The 20,483-nt window shown below is 34.3% G+C and overlaps 1 protein-coding gene across 1 annotated transcript; it reads left to right on the top strand.

Moving 5' to 3' along the window:
- The first annotated feature begins 10,152 nt into the window (after positions 1-10,152).
- Positions 10,153-20,073, top strand: LOC132755911 (NXPE family member 3-like). Its single transcript, XM_060746850.1, has 2 exons — positions 10,153-10,290; positions 16,387-20,073. The coding sequence occupies exon 2, from the start codon at positions 16,405-16,407 to the stop codon at positions 18,073-18,075; it is 1,671 nt and encodes a 556-aa protein (XP_060602833.1). The 5' UTR covers positions 10,153-10,290; positions 16,387-16,404; the 3' UTR covers positions 18,076-20,073.
- Positions 20,074-20,483: the final 410 nt, after the last annotated feature.

Raw genomic sequence — 20,483 nt, forward strand, 5'->3', positions numbered from 1 at the left:
CACCCTATCTCCAAGGTCAATGTCACACTTACGGGAGTCTGGTATATGGTATACTTTGTGTCCCGTCCATATCTTCTTCATAGATCAAGGGATTTTGAAAATACTTGGCACAAATAGTCACACCTGTGTCCCTACCTCCAATGTTAAGGTCGCACTTAGAGGTCAAAGATTTACGTAGTCTGTTATAGGGTATATTTTATGTCCATTCCATAACTTTTTCATAGATCTAGGGATTTTCAAAACACATATACTTTGCACAAATAATCCCAATTATAAAACGATATGACAGGCGCAAAATATGGGTCCCTACCTCCAAGGTCACACTTAGAGGTCAAAGATTAACATAGTTTGTTATAGGTTATATTTTGTGACATGCTACATATAAAACTTTCGTGATGCGGGGGACATTTGTAACTCTGTTTATAAATTCTTGTTATATTTCATTTAAAAAAAATTATCTTCTTCACATTAAAAATAATTTTACATTTTGTTGAAAAGATATTACATATGCTGCTGCAACTGATAAAACATTCTTTTATTACTTTTTGAATCGTGCCTTGATTGCCTGCTTATAGTGTTACTTCAGAGAATGTATTTTTACAAAAACATATCATATTATGTTTAACTTAGAAGTAGATATAATCCATGTCCTATTGCTACCATAGACTTGACGAAGAAATTATAGAAGATTTTTAATATTTAATAATTTAATATACTTTTAGATGCTATCTTTTGTAAAGATATGGATGTTACTAACAGTTAAACGACATTATATAAAAACACAATGTTTAAACATTCAAAACAATGTTACATTTATACAACAGTTTATGGCATTAATTATAAATAAGTGTTAAAAATTAAAGTCTTAATTATAAAACTCGAAATTTTACCGTGACTTTTATAAAAAATATATTTGTCTGTGTTCTAAGTTTAAAAAGGGTCCATCAACCCCCTTGGTCGCTGAGAACTGAGTTTTTCTTCATTCTTCATTTGAGCATTAGGTTTATTATATTAAAAAGATAATTGAGGTACAAGGACTTTAATATTAAAATTGTGTTAAATTTGGTAGTACAGTTGACTTTATCATTCGAATTTGTAACAATTTTTGTTCAATGAATGCATTATTAGAGTAATGTCAATGTAAAAAGGATGTATCAGAAGCATTTTTGATGAATGTATATTTGATAAATTTCTGAATAATGTTAATATACAATGTATTAAAATTATAATAATGTTATAATTATATCAGCAGTTCAATGTTAATCTACATTTTATTTACTCTATAAATCAATCAGCAGACGCATTCTCAATTCCATGTTAATCTACAATATATCGAGTGTACAAATCGATCATCAAATGCATTCCTTGTGTATCCTTCATCTTCGTTTTATTCAGTACCAATTATAAATAATTGACTTTAACATACATGTTCTGTATAATTATGTTCTATTTGAATTATTAAAGATTAGTGAACATTTTGCATCTGTCATTTTCTATCAAATAGATTTAAGATATGAAATAAGAAATGTGTCCATAGGACAAGGATGTCCCCACACCCCACTGTTTTGTCGATGTACTGACGTATAGCAGGACAATATCATAGAGGGTTATGTAAAGATGCCCCTAATCATCAGTGAACAATTAATTTTTCAACTGTTGACATCTTGATTTTACCCAATGTTCGGAATTTCAAATCTCAGTTTTATATCCTAAAATATGCTTAAAAGAACATATAAGCCAGCAGAAACAAATATTCATATACTGACCAACAGTCCTAAAAGGCTTCATGAATATAGATGAAATAAACAGTACTTTTGAATGAAGCAAGGCATACGTTAACAATTATCAACCAAGTAAAGGGCAATAACTCTATAAATACCTTTTTTGCTACGCACGGCACATATTGATTATGGAATTTATACTAAGTCAAGGGTTATTACTATAACAAAACCTAGTTAACATGTAAAACCACTGATGCAACCTTCAGCTCGACATTAAAAGTGGACACAACGAATGCCTAGCTAAATGTTTTTCTGAATGTCTATCCAGCTTCACATCCCAGCTTGACATTTAAAAAAGGACAAGAACGAAGGTCATGCTGAATGTTGTGTTGAATGTCTAGCCAGCTTCACATCCAGCTCAACATTCAAAATTATGAAAAAAAAAATCGAATGTTGAGCTGAATGTTGTGCTGAATGTCTAGCCAGCTTCACATCCCAGCTCGACATTCAAAAATAGACAAAATACGAATGTCGAGCTGAATGATGTGCTGAATGTCTAGCCAGCTTCACATCCCAGCTCGACATTCAAAAATAGAAAAGAAAACGAATGTCAATTTGAATGTTATGCTGAATGTCTAGCCAGCTTCACATTCCAGCTCGACATTCAAAAATAGACAAAAAACGAATGTCACGCTGAATGTTGTGCTAGATGTCTAGCCAGCTTCACATCTCAGCTCAACATTCAAAAAAAGACAAAAAACGAATGTCGAGCTGAATGTTGTGCTGAATGTCTAGCTAGCTTCACATCCCAGCTCAACATTGATAAATCGAATGTCGAACTGAATGTTCTGCTGAATGTCTAGCCAGCTTCACATTCCAGCTCAAAATTTAAAAATAGACAAAAACCGAATGTCGAGCTGAATGTTGTGCTGAACGTCTAGCCAGTTTCACAACCCAGCTCAACATTCAAAAATAGACTAAAAATGAATGTCAAACTGAATGTTGTGCTGAATGTCTAGCCAGCTTCATATTCCAGCTCGACATTCAAAAATAGACAAAGAAACGAATGTCGAACTGAATGTTGTGCTGAATGTCAAGCCAGCTTCACATCCCAGCTTATTATTCAAAAATAGACAAAAAACGAATGTCGAGCTGAATCTTGTGCTAAATTTCTAGCCAGCTTCACATCCCAGCTCGACATTCAAAAATAAACAAAATACGAATGTCGAGCTGAATGTTGTGCTGAATGTCTAGCCAGCTTCACATCCCAGCTCACCATTCAAAAATAGACAAAAAACGAATGTCGAGCTGAATGTTGTGCTGAATGTCTAGCCAGCTCCACATTCCAGCTCGACATTCAAAAATAGACAAAAAACGAATGTCGAGCTGAATGTTGTGCTGAATGTCTAGCCAGCTTCACATCCCAGCTTTTTATTCAAAAATAGACAAAAAACGAATGTCGAGTGAAATGTTGTGCTGAATGTCTAGCTAGCTTCACATTCCAGCTCGACATTCAAAAATAGACAAAAAACGAATGTCGAACTGAATGTTGTGCTAAATGTTTAGCCAGCTTCACATTCCAGCTCGACATTCAAAAATAGACAAAAAACGAATGTCGAGCTGAATGTTGTGCTAAATATCTAGTCAGCTTCACATCCCAGCTCAACATTCAAAAAGAATATAAGAAACGAATGTCGACCTGAATGTTGTGTTGAATGTCTAGCCAGCTTCACATCCCAGCTCGACATTAAAAAATAGACAAAAAACAAATGTCGAGCTGAATGTTGTGCTGAATATCTAGCTAGCTTCACATCCCATCTCGACATTTAGAAATAGACAGAAAAAGAATGTCGAGCTGAATGTTGTGCTAAATGTCTAGCCAGCTTCACATCCCAGCTCGACATTCAAAAAGAATATAGGAAACGAATGTCGAGCTGAATGTTCTGCTGCATGTCTAGCTAGCTTCACATCCCAGCTCAACATTGATAAATCGAATGTCGAGCTGAATGTTCTGCTGAATGTCTAGCCAGTTTCCCATACCAGCTCAACATTCAAAAATAGACAAAAAACGAATGTTGAGCTGAATGATGTGCTGAATGTCTAGCCAGCTTCACATCCCAGCTCAACATTCAAAAATAGACAAAAATGAATGTCGAGCTGAATGCTGTGCTAAATGTCTAGCAAGCTCCACATCCCAGCTCAACATTCAAAAATAGAAAAAAACGAATGTTGAGCTGAATGTTGTGCTGAATGTCTAGCCAGCTTCACATCCCAGCTCGACATTCAATAAAAGACTAAAAATGAATGTCGAGCTGAATGTTGTGCTGAATGTCTAGCCAGCTTCACATCCCAGCTCAAAATTCAAAAATAGACAAAAAACGAATGTAGAGCTGAATGTTGTGCTGAATGTCTAGCCAGCTTCACATCCCAGCTCGACATTCAAAAAGAAAGGCACTGCAAATTTATTGATCGGACGGTCACCGCGTGGGTGCCGAGTGGAAAAGGCTCGTCATTTTATGATATTCTTTTAAAAATTAGTCATAGCACGTTGCGTTGTCGACAGCGACATCGCAACCTGTATCATTACCGCCTTTTCGTCTTGTCGCTAGCGACAACACGACAAAGCGCCAAACGGCGCGTTGTCGCGCTGTCTTTTTGTTGCCCTGTCTCTAGCGAAGCACGCCAAACGGCGCGTTGACGTGCGGCGCGTTATCTCGATGTCGCCTTGTCACTTGGCTTATAAGCCAATACTTCGATTTGAACTGAGCGACAATGTGACATCGCAAAAACTCGCCGCCCGACAACGCGACAAAACAAGACGAAAGTCCGGCAACGCGCCGTTAGGCGCTTTGTCCTGTTGTCGCTAGCGCCAACACGACGCACAAAAGCGTTCCAAATCAGCCACCATAGTTTTCGGCCTCGATTTCAATCCCTAAATATGTAAATACTTTAACTTGACGCACATGTTATGATGTAAGGAAATCAAAACCTTAACCCACTGACAGAAAGTCATTATAACCATTATAACTTACTATTTATGACATGCCACGATCATATACACCTAAACAAGTGTGTTATTTGCTCTAATTGCCATTTAATGGCCTTGTAATGTATCATTTAAGAAAGATTTGACGTTCAAACTGCCTTAGATTAATTTTGTAAATTACAATATTCGATTGCATGATTTGTTTTAAAACGAATCTACAGTTGCCGTCAATGATTCTTTTGTGCCATACTCACGCTATTTTGTCATAACGCAGTGACAGACACCACTGGTAGTCAATACATAATCATATCTTTATTAAGATCTATGTAATGATATACATTTACGTTGTGAAGACGTTCTAGTCTATTGAACTCTTTGATTGATATCGGAAATTAGTCGTCTGCTAAATATATATCGTTTTTCCTATTCAGTTTTATCTAGATCTTACATTAGATTTAAAGTTGAAACAATAAGACAACCGTCCAGGGGGCAAATCTCCGGCATTCTATTTCGCTGAGTGCCTCATATCATCGGTATGTTAATATTTAGAATCAAAATAATTGTAAAGAAAAAACTTTAATATAGCCAATTGTTTATTAGGGCGGTCCTTTTGATATAGTCGTACAACAATGAATCTCGGATATTTACCTCCCTCAAAAATCATGCATAAATAAATCCATTGTTAAATAACATAAGATAAATTTTGCACACGAGATGACCTCTGACAATTGCGGTAATAAACAATTAATATTTTTAACACTTTTAACTTGGGGGAGAGGGCAAATGTCCGCCCTTCAAATATTTTATGGTGGAAAAAGTCCGTCACTTTCAAAAATGTAAGGGGTAATCATGTAACTCCCCCCCCCCCCCCTCTTACAAAAAGGGGACAAACGTCCGGGGGGCAAGTGTCAGGATTCCGGCGAAATAAGTCACAAAACGAACGTTTCTAGTGTGATAAAGACTTTTTAAGAAATGATTAACGTTATATTTTTTTAATTAATATGTATAAAATATTCAAAACCATGACTTATAACTGTTTTTCTCTCTAAGAAAGTTGGCGTGTCTTCGAATTTGATTATCGTTATCAACAGTTCATTACCTCAGCAAACAAGGAAAACATGAAAAACTCTTTTAAACAAAACATTATGTGAGATTCTTGTGCAACAATAAGTAAAGTTAAGAAGAAGAAAACGTTCATTCAAAATGTACAATAGTAAATGATACTGATTTCTGAATAGCATTTCAACAGAAACTTTCGTCTTAGTTGACTATAAGCGTCATTCCCTGTTGTGAAAAAAAGAAAAAAAAACGTGATTAAAGGGAACTAATTGCAAAGCATACTTAATAGGCAGGCTTTATTTCCCCTAGAATTAATTTTCAGAAAGATGTCAATATGTTTGATGTTGTTTTCTGATTATAATACATTTGTATACACTAATTAAAACACACGGCGTCTCAAAGATGTATTTGCATGCAATTTAATAATAACAACGCTATATCAACAAAATTCAGAAAAAAAAGTTCATTTTAGCTTCAAACATTTACAAAAGAAATGCGATTGAATTTGTATCACCATTACAAATTTTCAGATAAAATCACGCTGCCCTGAATGTATTTTGCAGTAAGTTTCACAATACCTCGGAAACGTATGAAATAAAAGGGCTTGCTTTGTTCGTTTCCTTCTGATAAAGCTTTTACAGTGCCATGAAGTCACTCATGAAGAAGTTTAAAGTAATTCGACATACTGGTAACTCGTAAAAAGTAATTCGACATACTGGTAGCTCGTTAAAGTAGTAAATAACAAGTAAAATCTTGTGAATAAGTTGAGTTAGGAGTCTAACGGGTGCATTATAGAAGTTATCGGAACCCATGCATTTCACATGACCGTTTGCACAGTATGATCATAGCTGTGTGATAAATATTAACATATAAAATCTTAGGTATGGTGGCTGGTTTCTGCCATTTTGTGTCGTAGTGTCTTCGACTAGAGAGTCGAGTCACGATAAATTGCATGGCCAACTATCTTAAGTGGCGAAGACAAATACTGGTTAAGGCGCCGGTACCAAAATGTATACACGCCGACACAATAATTCTGCAGATGAGAATCTCGTGTCTTCACCTATTAAAATGTCGTTATTTCGCCTAAAATGTCTTCATAAAGGCACCCTAAAAAGTCGAAAGCGAAGACTCGAAAAGTGAACATATTATCGTGTCTTCGCATTCGACTTTTGAGGTAACTAAACATCAGGACCATCAGGCCTGCACCGTACCGTCCGAAAAGATATTTAGTTAGTAGAGAAACATTTTTAAAATCCGTTACTGAAATGAGCACCAATCTGCGGTCTAGTGGAAAAATCAGGCAAAAGAAGCAAGTTGTTAAATTAAACGCACGTTTGGAGAAAATGCTAAAATTACGCCGATTCTGATCAGTCTTTCGTATTATTATCATTGTGAATACACTTCAATATCAATGTCAATTTATCCAATAAATATTTAATGTACATTTCATATTTAATATGAATCTTCAAAAATAGGGCTACATGTTGGAGTCTACATAATTGAGTTATTTTTTTACGATATAATACAATATCTAGGTCAAAAATTGTCAAGAAGCACATTTCTCTTGTTTGCATGTCCAGTTTACTATTGTGTTACATAAACTGGTAAATGTTTACATGTTACAGTACAGTTCACTATTGTTAACATGTGTGACCCCACTGTCTTTTTGCCTAGTATAAATAAAGAACCAAAACTGAGGGTTAGTGGTTCGTCGATTTAATTTGTAGTGGACACTATATATAATTCCAACTCAACAGGATATACAGTACATCTCAACATCATATATCACATCACATCACACCAAATTGTGGATCAGACTCTGTAACTATACCTCTGTCACTCACACTGTGATATTAGCTCTGTACTGCAATTACAATTCGTCAATCCAAATCCTTAGTAATAATCTAGGTAAAAACCAACACATCTACATGTCACAATGACCAACAACTTTGTTAAGATTAAAATCAAACAAGGTCGACAGAGTTGTCTTTCTTAAAAAATAACAAATAAACCTTCAAAATAGCACTTGGTTACACATGGTTCAGTTCACTAGTGTTTACATGTCTCAGCTCACAATGGCTTTTATGTTTCCGATCACCATTGTTTACATGGTTCAGTTCACTATTCTTTACATGGTTCAGTTCACTGTTGTTTACCCGTTTACATTTAACTATTGTTAACATGTTTAGTTCAATATTGTTTACATGTTTAAGCTCACTATTGTTTACATGTTTCAGCTAACAATAGTTTACATTTTTTAGCTCACTATTGTTTACATGTTTCATCTCACTCTTTTTTACATGTTTCAGCCAACAATGGTTTACATTTTTCAGCTCATTATTGTATACATGTTTCAGCTAACAATGGTTTACATGTTTCAGCTCATATTGTTTACAGGTTTCCTCTCACTTTTGTTTACATGTTTCATCCCACTATTGTTTACATGTTTCAGCCAACAATGGGTTACATGTTTCAGCTCACTATTGTTTACATGTTTCAGCTAACAATGGTTTACATGTTTCAGCTCACTATTATTTACATGTTTCAGCTAACAAACGTTAACATGTTTCAGCTAACAATGGTTTACATGTTTCATCTTTCAACTCATTATTGTTTACATGTTTCAGCCAACAATGGTTTACATGTTTCATTCCACTATTGTTAACATGTTTCAGCCAACAATGGTTTACATGTTTCAACTCACTATTGTTTACATGTTTCAGCATTAATGGTTAACATGTTTCAGCTTACTATTATTTACATGTTTCAGCTAACAATGGTTTACATGTGTTAACTCACTATTGTTTACATGTTTCAGCTAACAATGGTTTACATGTTTAATCTTACTATTGTTTACATGTTTCAGCCAACACTGGTTTATATGTTTCAACTCACTATTGTTAACATGTTTCATCTCACTATTGTTTACATGTTTCATCCCACTATTGTTAACATGTTTCAGCCAAAAATGGGTTACATGTTTCAACTCACTATTGTTTACATGTTTCAGATAACAATGGTTTACATGTGTCAACTCACTATTGTTAACATGTTTCAGCTAACAATGGTTTACATGTTTCAGCTCACTATTGTTTACATGTTTCATCTCACTATTGTTTACATGTTACAGATAACAATGGTTTACATGTTTCAACTGACTATTGCTTACATATTTTAACTAACAATGTCTAACATGTTTCAGCTCACTATTGCTTAAATGATTAAGCTCACTATTATTATGTTAAGCTCACTATTGCTAACATGTTTCAGCTCACAATTGTTTACATGTTTCAGCTTACAATGGTTTACATGTTTCAGCTATCAATGGTTTACATGTTTCAGCTCACTATTGTTTACATGTTTCATCTCACTATTGTTTACATGTTACAGATAACAATGGTTTACATGTTTCAACTGACTATTGCTTACATATTTCAACTAACAATGTTTAACATGTTTCAGCTCACTATTGCTTATATGATTAAGCTCACTATTATTATGTTAAGCTCACTATTGCTAACATGTTTCAGCTCACAATTGTTTACATGTTTCAGCTTACAATGGTTTACATGTTTCAGTTAACAATGGTTTACATGTTTCAGATCACTATTGTTAACATGTTTCGGCTCACTATTGTTTACATGTTTCGGCTCACTATGATTTACATGTTTCAGCTCACTATTATTTACATATTTCAGCTGACTATTGTTTACATGTTTCAGCTAACAATAATGTACATGTTTCAGTTCACTTTTGATTACATGTTACATTTTAAGTGTTTTTCATGTGTCTGTTAACTGCTTTCGTTTTCTCTTGTATAGGTGTTTCAATTGCTTTACTGCCTCTGATCCGCTATTGTCTTCAAGAAACTGTTGAAAGGGTGGCCTTAAATGAATGCTGCTCCATTTATGTTCAAGACACTCTTTTTATGCATATATGAACTTTTATTAAATGAAACAACTTTCAGCTTAAATTCAGAAAATTTATAGTGGCTTCATTATAACTCAGCATTAAGCATTTAAACAATTTATAAATTTCGCTTATTTATAGTAAATTCTCGTTCAGTCTATAAAAATGCATGTACATTATATTTATATGAGAATTTCTATGTACGAGTCAAAATTTACATCTAAGATGTGTTGTCCTTTTTTTAAATATTTTTCTCCTGACTGGAACAATAGAATATTTATTACGAGGCTATATTCTTTTTTAATTCACAATTTGTCAACCCACTAACATATCTTCCTTGACAACTGACAACCATTGGATTGACAACCTAGAAATAGAAATTATAAAGGTAAAACACATCAGGTTTAATACTAACATATAATACACGTACACGGCTGTCGTAAATCTTTCGTATATGAAATAAAAAACACATTTTCTGCTTTGCGTCCGTGCAATTGTCATAAAGCGTGCAAAGTAAAGTTAAGGGTGTAACGGTAACTTATAATACTACTCTATAGATGCATGTGCATGCCTGTGCGTGGTTTGAATCTTATGGATACAAGTTTTAGATGCTAAGTAAGTTTTTATTATTTTTATTTTTTCTCACATTTGTAATTATGGCTGTTTAATTACGGAATTACTAACACAGTATTGGTTTTATTAGCATAGGCACTTGGTTCCAGGTAAGTCGAACCTTTGGACTTTTTCGTATTACCAAGTCAAATCATTTTGCCAGAGTATACATTACTGTTCTACCACAACAATTATTGATAGCAATTAAATTTATTTTCTAATGCAGGCGTTTATATATATTTGCAAAAATTCTTTTATTTCTCATCAACTAGAGAAAAGCGGAGAACTCAAAATTATATGCTGCCGGCCAAAATCTCATTTAAAAAGCATCATAACTTGGTAAAAAATACATTTATTCAATTGCATATACAAACAAAAACGTTGAACAGAAATTGATTCAAATAATTCTACCATTAAAAATGTTCCCGGAGAACCATACACAAGTTTAAAATAGTATAATAGTATGCCTTAAAGAAATTCACTGAGGTCCAAAAGCCTAAAGAAAATTTGAATGTCTTTCATATAGATGAACTGGAACACTTAGAACATAGATAAGTAAGAAATATACTCAGAATTAAATTAAAAATCGAGTTGTTGTGATATTCCTAGCCCTATTTAAGTGAAGAAGATTTGCAAGTTTGTGTCGCTTTTCAATTTTTGAGTCATTTTTTTCACAATTAGAATAGTCATTCTTGAATAAAGAATGAAGAATACTGTGAAATTTTAAACACGAGTAATTTAAATGAAGTATTTAAGATAGCTCGTTACTTTCCTACTGAAATTTGACAACATCTCAGATCTTGATGATTTTTGGTATGCAAACATGTAAATATATAAGTTTTACTTCAGCAGCATTATTCTGTGAAGAAAGAGCATTTATCCCCTGATACTGTGTTTAATGAATAAAATTCCAGAAAAAATTAGGGCAAAATGTTAACATTTAGTAAGATAGGATAAAAAAGGATGTTGAAAAACAGCCCCTTAGTTGTAGCATGTTCGAATCCCAAATTACTCAGAAAATGATAAGAGACTGAAAATTTTCCATCATTACTCTCTAAAAAGAATTTTTATCACCGTTACACCAAAATATAGATCAGACTTAAGGGTGCTCGGTTATTCAATTCATATCAGGATATGGTTATTTCCTAAATGCTTCCTCCATGCTTTCCACGGCTGTACCTTAATGGTTCACCTCTTAAATCCATCTATACCAACAGTTATAACATTTACACATAAGTGAAAACAGTGTGTAAATTCTGCAAGGGATTCATTCGGATGGACATGTTTTGGAAGGAAACCTGATGTTTCATGCACTACAGATTTACGGTCTAAATATAGGTGTGATATTGCTTTGAAAATTGTACATTATATCTTTAATTATTGTTGCACAACTAAATCCTACCGTCTGTTGAGGCTTTTATTTAACTTGAAACGGCAGGTGTTTTAAGATAAAATTGTACTACCCGTGTTTACGTAATATTACATAACCGGTACTGTATACTTTGATAATGTGGATTAGCAAGGTGGTGTCAAACACGGGCATCTTTTGCATTTTAATTAAAGCTATTACATATATTTTGTTTGTATTTAACCGCAAATACCTTAACTAACTCAAAATTATTTTTACTATACTTCTATAAACGGCTATGATATTTTGCCCAACGCAGATTTTTCATAGCAACGGACCACGTCGTGAAAAATCTGTAATTACCCCGTAATAACACAGAATTGTGCGAGAAGTAATACAGAACAATGCAAATATATGGAGGAAACTAATAAAGAGACCAGTATATTTTATTGTAAATCAAATTTTTAAAAAAAGCACAACAACAAATTGGGGCATACGACTGCCAAGATATATGTAGTTAATATAGTTTACCCTCATTACATTTTACCGTCATTAAACACACGCGCGCACGCACACACACTCGCACACACACTCGCACATACACATTTACAGGAAGTCATTGGAAAGCAAGAGCACTCGAGAGAATTTTAATACGGTCTGGAAACCATATGGACGGCGACTCTTGAGATTCGTCGACGTACGCGCATGTAAAACTAAGTATTTTTGCTTTTCGATACACCTTATACATTTGAAGAATTAATTTGATATTTTACTGTACTGAAGAATAAAATTTGATTGCAAAATGTAATTGTAAAATGTGATTCAGGTAATTTTTATGTGGTAACCAGCGTTCCCTCAGAGACGCATTGTGCCCAAATTACAGTCGTTGTTATGTGAACACAGAAGTCGTATTCGGCACAATAGCCAGGTCGTCGCTCACAAATATTTGTAATGAGAGTAACAGTATAATATCTTCGTAGCCGTATGAGCTATTAACTTGTTTCAATTAGATCCGTCTACTGACCGTGTTGTACTTCCTCACTCGTCTCCTTTGCTCATTTGTTGTATTTTGTTCCAAGTTCAAAGAAAGGTATACAAAGTCGTTGCACAAACGCAGCTGGTGAAGGGTTAAGCCATAAAGCCTAACAGAATTGTTTTTGTTACTTAATGCTTTTCATAATCTAAGCTGATGAGTATTGTTTAATGGGAATAAATAAATATTATGCTACAGCTGTTCTGTTATTAAGCCTGTCGTTATAGCTATCCCTTTAATCGTTATGTACGTTGTGTAATTGCGGATGGATATCTGTATTGATGATTTAATGTATGTGAATAAAAAAGTGCGGCTTTTAAATGCATGGATAAGATATACAAACGGTAACTAGATATTTTCGTTTTTAATTGTAATATTTGGGATGTACCTAATTCATACTAGATACTTCATAATTCATACCTAATACTTACTAGACGTTCAATATGATATGATCTAGTGTATACCACTAATTGGGGAAGTTTACGGTTTTAACATTTACCACGCTAAATAGATGTAAATAGACTTGTATGTTTTTATCCCTCGCCGAAAGGCGGCGGGGGATATAGAAATAGTCTTCGTCCGTGCGTCCGACCTTCCGTCCGTCCTTCAGTCCGACATTTTTGTCCGGAGCATATCTCAAAACGTATTTGAGGTATCAACTTGAAACTTCATAGGTGGATAGAACATATTGAGGAGGAGTGCAGTGCATAAGAATGATAACTCTACCCTGCATAAATTTTGAGTCATTGCCCTTTATTATTTTTCAAACTTAATTTTTGTCCAGAGCATAACTCAAAAAGGCTTTGAGATATCAACATGAAACTTCATAGGTGGATAGATCTCACTCAGGAGGTGTGCAGTGCACAAGAATAATAACTCTACCCTTCATATTTTTGAGTTATTGCCCTTTGGTTTTATTTTCATACTAAATTTTTCACCTGTGTGGAGCAAAACTCAAAAGTCTTTGAGATGCAAAACTTCATGGGTAGATAGATCTTATTGAGGAGGAATGATGTGTGCAACTCTTCCCTATTTGAGTTATTGCCCTTTGTTATTTTTCATACTTTTTGTCCGGAGCTTATCTCAAAAAGTGTTGGAGGTATCAACTTGAAACTTCATAGGTGGATAGATCTCATTCAGGAGGAGTGCAGCACACAAGAATGATAGCCTAACCTGCATTATTATTCAGTTATTGCCCTTTGTTATTTTCAGCCATCAGTATTCACATAGGTTTCAATTACTTTTCGCGGAGGAAGGTAGTCTAGTACTGGTGTAACCCTCCAGGAATGATGGTTAGGAAACTAAAGGCCTCAACAGACGGTAGGATTTAGTTGTACAGCACTGCACTAATTAGAGATAAGATGTACAATTTTCAAAGCTATACAACACTTGCATTCAGACGGTAATTCTACACTGTAAGAATTATCTGAGGTTTCCCCTAAAAAGGATCCCTTTACATTGATCCTTTACATACTTTACTCACTAAATACTTTTTTCGCCATGAGTAATGATTGAAACACCTCTATTTAAAAATATATATATTTTTAATGTGAAGCCTGACCGAGACTCAAACCTTGGACCCTCGGAATACCGTACTGCAGTTCTACTGACTAAGCTATCTTGCCGCCTACAAACTACCTCCCCAACCCTAATTAGAGAACAATTCAATACGTGACATAATCATTTTCGGAATAATTTGGGATTCGAACATAACACAACTTTGGGTCTCCTGAAGAGTTTTTCAACATCATTTTTATCCCATCTTACTACTATATGTTTACCTTTTAGCCCTAATTGTTCTGGAATTTCATTCATTACACTCATTATCAGGAGATAATTTGGTTATCTGTGACTTGTCATTGTGGGAGGTCTATAAAAATCGGTACAAGATTTTCAAAATAGAACATGTCCTATCCCTTACATCTAGACATAAGGTTTCCGAAACCAAGAAATAGTAGCTTTCACACATTAAGATTTGTCTGTACATCTTAGTTTTAATTGGTGTTGTACTTCAAAATCCTACCTGTCTGTAATACTGTTGGGAAAAGGCGTAAAATGAAACAAACAAACATACAAACAATAGCTTTTATCACTCCAGTCATAAGTTTCCATTACCAAAAGACCTCTTAAAATTGAATTATTCTGCTCTACTACATATACATTCTTCCACTGAGCAAACACATTCGGCTCTTGTTAATCTGGACAAATCCATTAATCGTTTCAGGAAAAAAATTCAAACCGTACTGATTGCATAGCTTGATCAGTGGACAAGTATGTGCTGGCTGTACTTGTCACATGGTCATACTAAGTTACCGCCAGTAGGCAAGGTGTTAACAAATAACGCTTGTATCATAGTTTAGAGACTTCACTTGAGCAATACATGCACAGTGCGTTAACTGGAGGCGCACTCACTGCCTGTCTAGAGCATGCTCGTTGATTGGCTCATTTTTTCTGGGATATACTTATTTGACGGCAGGGAAAGAGATAGCGATGGAGAGATGCTAGCAAATTGGATACTTATTTAGAACGTAATTTCATTTTGCCCGTTGTCAGGTGATGTAAAAAGAGCTGTATAATCTTTTTAAAAAAGGCTTTGCATGTCGCATCTGTGCCAGCGTACATAACTGTTTAGTTCCAAGAAGTGGACTCGAAAATGATTGAAAGAAGTTGCATGAACTTTTGCAATCGAGCTAAATAGAAATGTTTATATTATTCTGTTTTGGCGCTACAAATAGTGAATACTTTGATACAATTCTAGTAAAATAACTTTGTCTTATGACTTACCTTGCATTTTAAATTATATTTTGTGTATACCATTTAGTGATATCATTCAATCAACAGAATATAGTTCCGCCATATCTACTTGTATGGTAAAATCATTTGTCAACGCTGGTGTTTAAATACACATTTTTATTGGTACAGTTTAATTTTTTATTCAGAATTACTCTGTAGTCACTGTGCTAAAGTATGTAAATTTAAACGAGAAACATGTTTAATTATACAAGAAATTTAATATAAGTATCATCTGTCAAATACTGCCGTGTTCGTTACTATATGTAATGTTTAACGTTCACTACTACTAGTAATGAAACAAAAGGTTAATTGTACTTATCACCAACGTAGTGTCACATTTTATGTCCCCTGTTTTTATTTGGCGTATTTATAAGTATCTTATATGTATGATCGTATGTACATATCAATTGTATAGTGAAATAAGAAACATGGTTTTTTATGAAAAAAATATTTTTGAAATTTGAATCTTGAATAAAACGGAACTGTGCTAGAATGACGTATCTTAGACGGTAATATAACATTTGAGGGTACAGTCAAAAAACTATAGATGCAAAAATGAATCTACCGTAAAAACATTTTTTTACATTCAAATATAACTAAATTTGTATTTATTTTGTACTAACTATTATAATTGATATTTTCAGTAATTTTCAAAGACAGTAAAGTTGTGTTGTTATACTTAACCCCAGCTCAGGTAGACTGGGTGCATATTTAAACAATAGATCAAAAAGTTGAAGAAGATAAGATATTTAAACTAATTTTGTCCGAGCCATGGTTTAAGTATTATCATAGTTATTTTATAGTTATCAGCTGATGTTAAATTCCATTCACCCCTAACCAAGGCACTGGGCCGTGCGATACCCAAAAGTAAAATGTCCCGCTATTGCTATGCGATGGCAATTAACGATTGTTATTTTCATTACAGATTGCTGAAACATTATTGATGCGATGTACAATGGCAATTTCGAAACTTGAGGTATCGTCTGCAAGAACTAATTTACTCAAAACTGTGCGGAGTAAAAGGGCAACTCTAGGACTTTTATTTGTTCTAAATGCGGGTTTTATTTTTACATATATCATAAATCCCCTTCCAGAAAAAGACAGTAATTCTACCGATTTTGTAAAAAATAATACTCTCCCGCCATTTGCTTATCTCCCAGATTTTTGTAATTGCGTCGAAACAGCTAACAAATATCGTATGACAAGCACAAAGTTTACGAGGGCAAGATCAAAATTTTTACCAAAATACAGAGTTATACTGGTTCGTATTAGAACATACAATAAGAGAAACATCCCGAAATTAAATGGTGGAGATATCATTTTTGCGTGGGCAAGACAGATGTATGGTGACGGTATGGTTCCGGGAAATGTTATCGATCATCGGAACGGTTCATACACGGGTTTTATCCGAGTTTTCTGGACAGGAAAAACTAATGTTCATCTGAGGCTGGTTTCAGCAGTCGAGAATACGTGTCTTCGCTATAAAGCTCTAAATAAGTACGGTGACATTGTATTTACTCTCAGACAACCCTATGGATTGAGGGCCATTTATTCGTATAACAATTCGAAAGTTTTGGCGCCGTGTAATACTAACAGCTTTATATATGGAAGCTCTCGGGTATGTAATTTTACGACTTTGAACGGAGGGATGTCGTGGTATTGTGGACTGCCTGCTGGAGGCCAATTCCAGTGTAAAGACCTTCAATCATTCTCACTTGGTTCATTTAAGAGCCGTGCTCGTAGTGTTGAAGATAAAATCCGATCTCCGGGACACGGTATATTCATGATACCGATGTCAGTAGACGTAACGTTTAAGTCGGATACTAACTCATCTGTAACTTGTAATGAAAGAACGCCATTGGAGTCTTGGACAGAGAAATCTCCGATTGGATTCTTTTTGAAACGTCTCTGGATTCCGACGAACTGCAAAACCAATTTCAAACACACAATTGCAAATTATAGAACATGCCTTCAAAACAGAACGTTGATTTTTCTTGGAGATTCAACAGTAAGGCAGTACATTAACTTCTTTATTAAGGATATATTAGGATTAGATGAAACAATAGAGAAAGGATTAACTTTTGGACCTAACTTTCAAACCTACCATGGTCACCACACGTTTACAAACCACGGAATAACACTGATTTACAGGAAACAAGCTATGCCTTTGCATTTCGCAGGTGGTGAAATACCTATAAATAATATTCAATCCTTTCCCCAAATACTTGACTCAATAACTAATAGTGATATACTAGGTAGTTCTATAGTTGTTCTGTTAAACTACCACGCCCATTTTACTTCATATCCCCCCGAAAAATATCGTGAACGTCTGAAATATTTAGTCGCTTCGTTAAAACGCCTCTTCTATTCAAAACCGGAAGCTAAGGTATTTTTCAAGGGGCCTTCTCCGTGTATTTCAGATTCAAAATGGTGGGATCCATACATTTCACTTGTTTATAATAAGATTCTAACTGAGGAATTTACTGACATTCTGGATAAAGTAACTTACCTGAACATATGGGAAATAAGTGTTGCCCATAATGTGTTAGACGTTCATCCACAGGGCCAAGCCTTGAAAAGTCAGTTACATCAGTTCATGACATTTCTTTGTTAATTGTTTCCTTTGCACTTGCAAGAGCAGTCGTGACGTTCTTTAGAATATATTTCTGAGGCTTAATGTGCCCTGAAGGGCTCACCTTGTAATAACGCTGGATTGTGCAAGAAGTAAAGCAGAACGATGCAAAATGGAATATACTAATAAAAAGTACAACACAGTAAAAAAATAACAATATATTTCATTTTAAATCAAATTGAACGAAACAAATTAGTGCATACGTCTGCCAAGACAAGATAATTTTACCTTCGTTACACACATTTACGGGAATGTCTTTGGAAATCAAGATCATTCGTGAGAAAGACGGCCTGGAAACCATATTAACGGCGATTTTTTATTCGTCGACGTACGCGCATGTAATACTGAGGTATTCTTGCTTTTCGGTACACATAAAACGTTTGCCAAGCTATAATTTTAATATTTTACTTAACTAAATGATAAAATGTAATATCAAAATTTAATCAGACAATTTTTAGGTGGTAACCAGCGTTCCCTCAGAGACAAATAATATAATTGTGTCTAAATTACAGCCGTTCTCTACTTTCAGTATTATGTGTACATTCGGTATGATAGCCAGGTCGTCTCTGACGAATGATCTTAATAGTAAAGACTTCCCGGAATTGTGGGTAATGGTATAATGAATTAGCAGCCGTATGAGCTATTCACTCATTTTATTTTAGATCCGTTTACAGACCGTGCTGTATGTTATCGCTAATTCTGATTTTGAACAGACTATTCCAAGTTCAAAGCAAGGAAAACGTAGCTGGCGAAGGTTTAAGCGATAAAGCAAGACGCATTCCGCTTGAAATAATTGTGTTGTGTTACTTAAGATTTTCCATAATCCTAGCCGATGGGTATATATAATACCACTGTTTGTTATTGAATAAAACATATAACATTTTTATAGCAAACAATACATGAAATACAATGGAAATGTATGGATTTTACTTATGTTTATACAATAATACAATAATAATAATACAAAGGTTTTCTGAATAGCTTAAACATTAAAGAATGTCTGTTAGTTTCTCAGTAGATTAGCATGATATATAAATTTACATAGATTCTGAACAGTTTTCTCGTTAGTTTCCACTTAACAAGTTTTTGATTTTTTGTAAGTTAGGCCAGGTATAATAATAATGTTTTAAAAAGTCTACATTTTGGGCATATAAGTAAAAATAATATTCATTTTCGATCATATTAGAATAACAATTCCGTCCCAGGAATATTTATGTAGCGCACGCGTACTATTGCCAAATCATCTGAATGAATATGTACGAAATTTAGTTAAAAATATTCTGAATGTTGCTTCCTGTATTAGTTACCCGCACTCCAGAGCATGCCCATTGATTTGCTCATTTTTGCTAGCGTTTACTTATTGTGACGGAAGAGAAAGGGAAAACGATAGAAATATCATATTCAGATGCTCGATCATTTGTTACTTTTTTCTGGGGTTTCATATTGTGACAACAGGGAACGTGTTTATATGTTTGACGATGATACAAAAAAGAGCATCAAAACACTCGGAAATCTGATTAATACTCTAGGGTTACGCCCTCTCGTACATATCCTCGTGTTCCGATGCTCTATCTATTACATAACGACCGCTTAACAGGTCCTCTGAATTCATAATTTTACCATGAAATTAATTATATATAAAGGTAAAGTATTCCATGTTTAGGATTAGAAAACTTTTTTATGTTTAAATAAACATTTGTCAGCCTTTATATAGTTTTATCTACAATTATTATATTATGGATACATATTACAAAATAATTATCTTACAGTTGCCTTCTTTATATCAGAATCTAGGTAAGTTCTGTTTTCATTTTGTGTTACTTAACTCAAGAAGTGCATTTACCTTACCCTATTACATAACGAAATCACACGAATAACAAGAATTTACAAATAACACCTGGTTTGTCCACTAATGAATAACAAGAGCGTAGCGGTTGGTATCTTTGAATGGCTTTGGAATGCTTCCTTAAACGTGATAAAGTTTCATAAATAATATTTTCTTTTTAGTAATATTAATAAATACTGAAATATAAACTGATGTTTGGATTGAAAAACAAAATAGCATGTACGTAAGATAGTTAGCGCACGCGGAATATGTCTATATAGTAATTACAGACCAGGGTGGCCTTTTAAAAACCTCGATCGCAACACACTCGGTCTTCATATCGCCACCCGGGTCTGTAAATACTATGCAGACCTGGTAACTATAACTTTTTATTACCCCTCACTTTTTTGTAATGTTAATTTCCCATAGGCCACCGTGAGTTATTCTTACTGTTAAAGCTGCATAACATCTTCACCATCTGCGTTACGGCGACAGTTGGTACACAAGCATATCACAAACCTGATTGACTGACTGGTGATAATTAAACATTAAACAGCTGTTATTA

This window comes from Ruditapes philippinarum, unplaced genomic scaffold (genome assembly GCF_026571515.1).
Source record: "Ruditapes philippinarum isolate M1 unplaced genomic scaffold, ASM2657151v2 ctg2208_1_1_1_1, whole genome shotgun sequence".
Taxonomy (NCBI): Eukaryota; Metazoa; Mollusca; class Bivalvia; order Venerida; family Veneridae; genus Ruditapes; species Ruditapes philippinarum.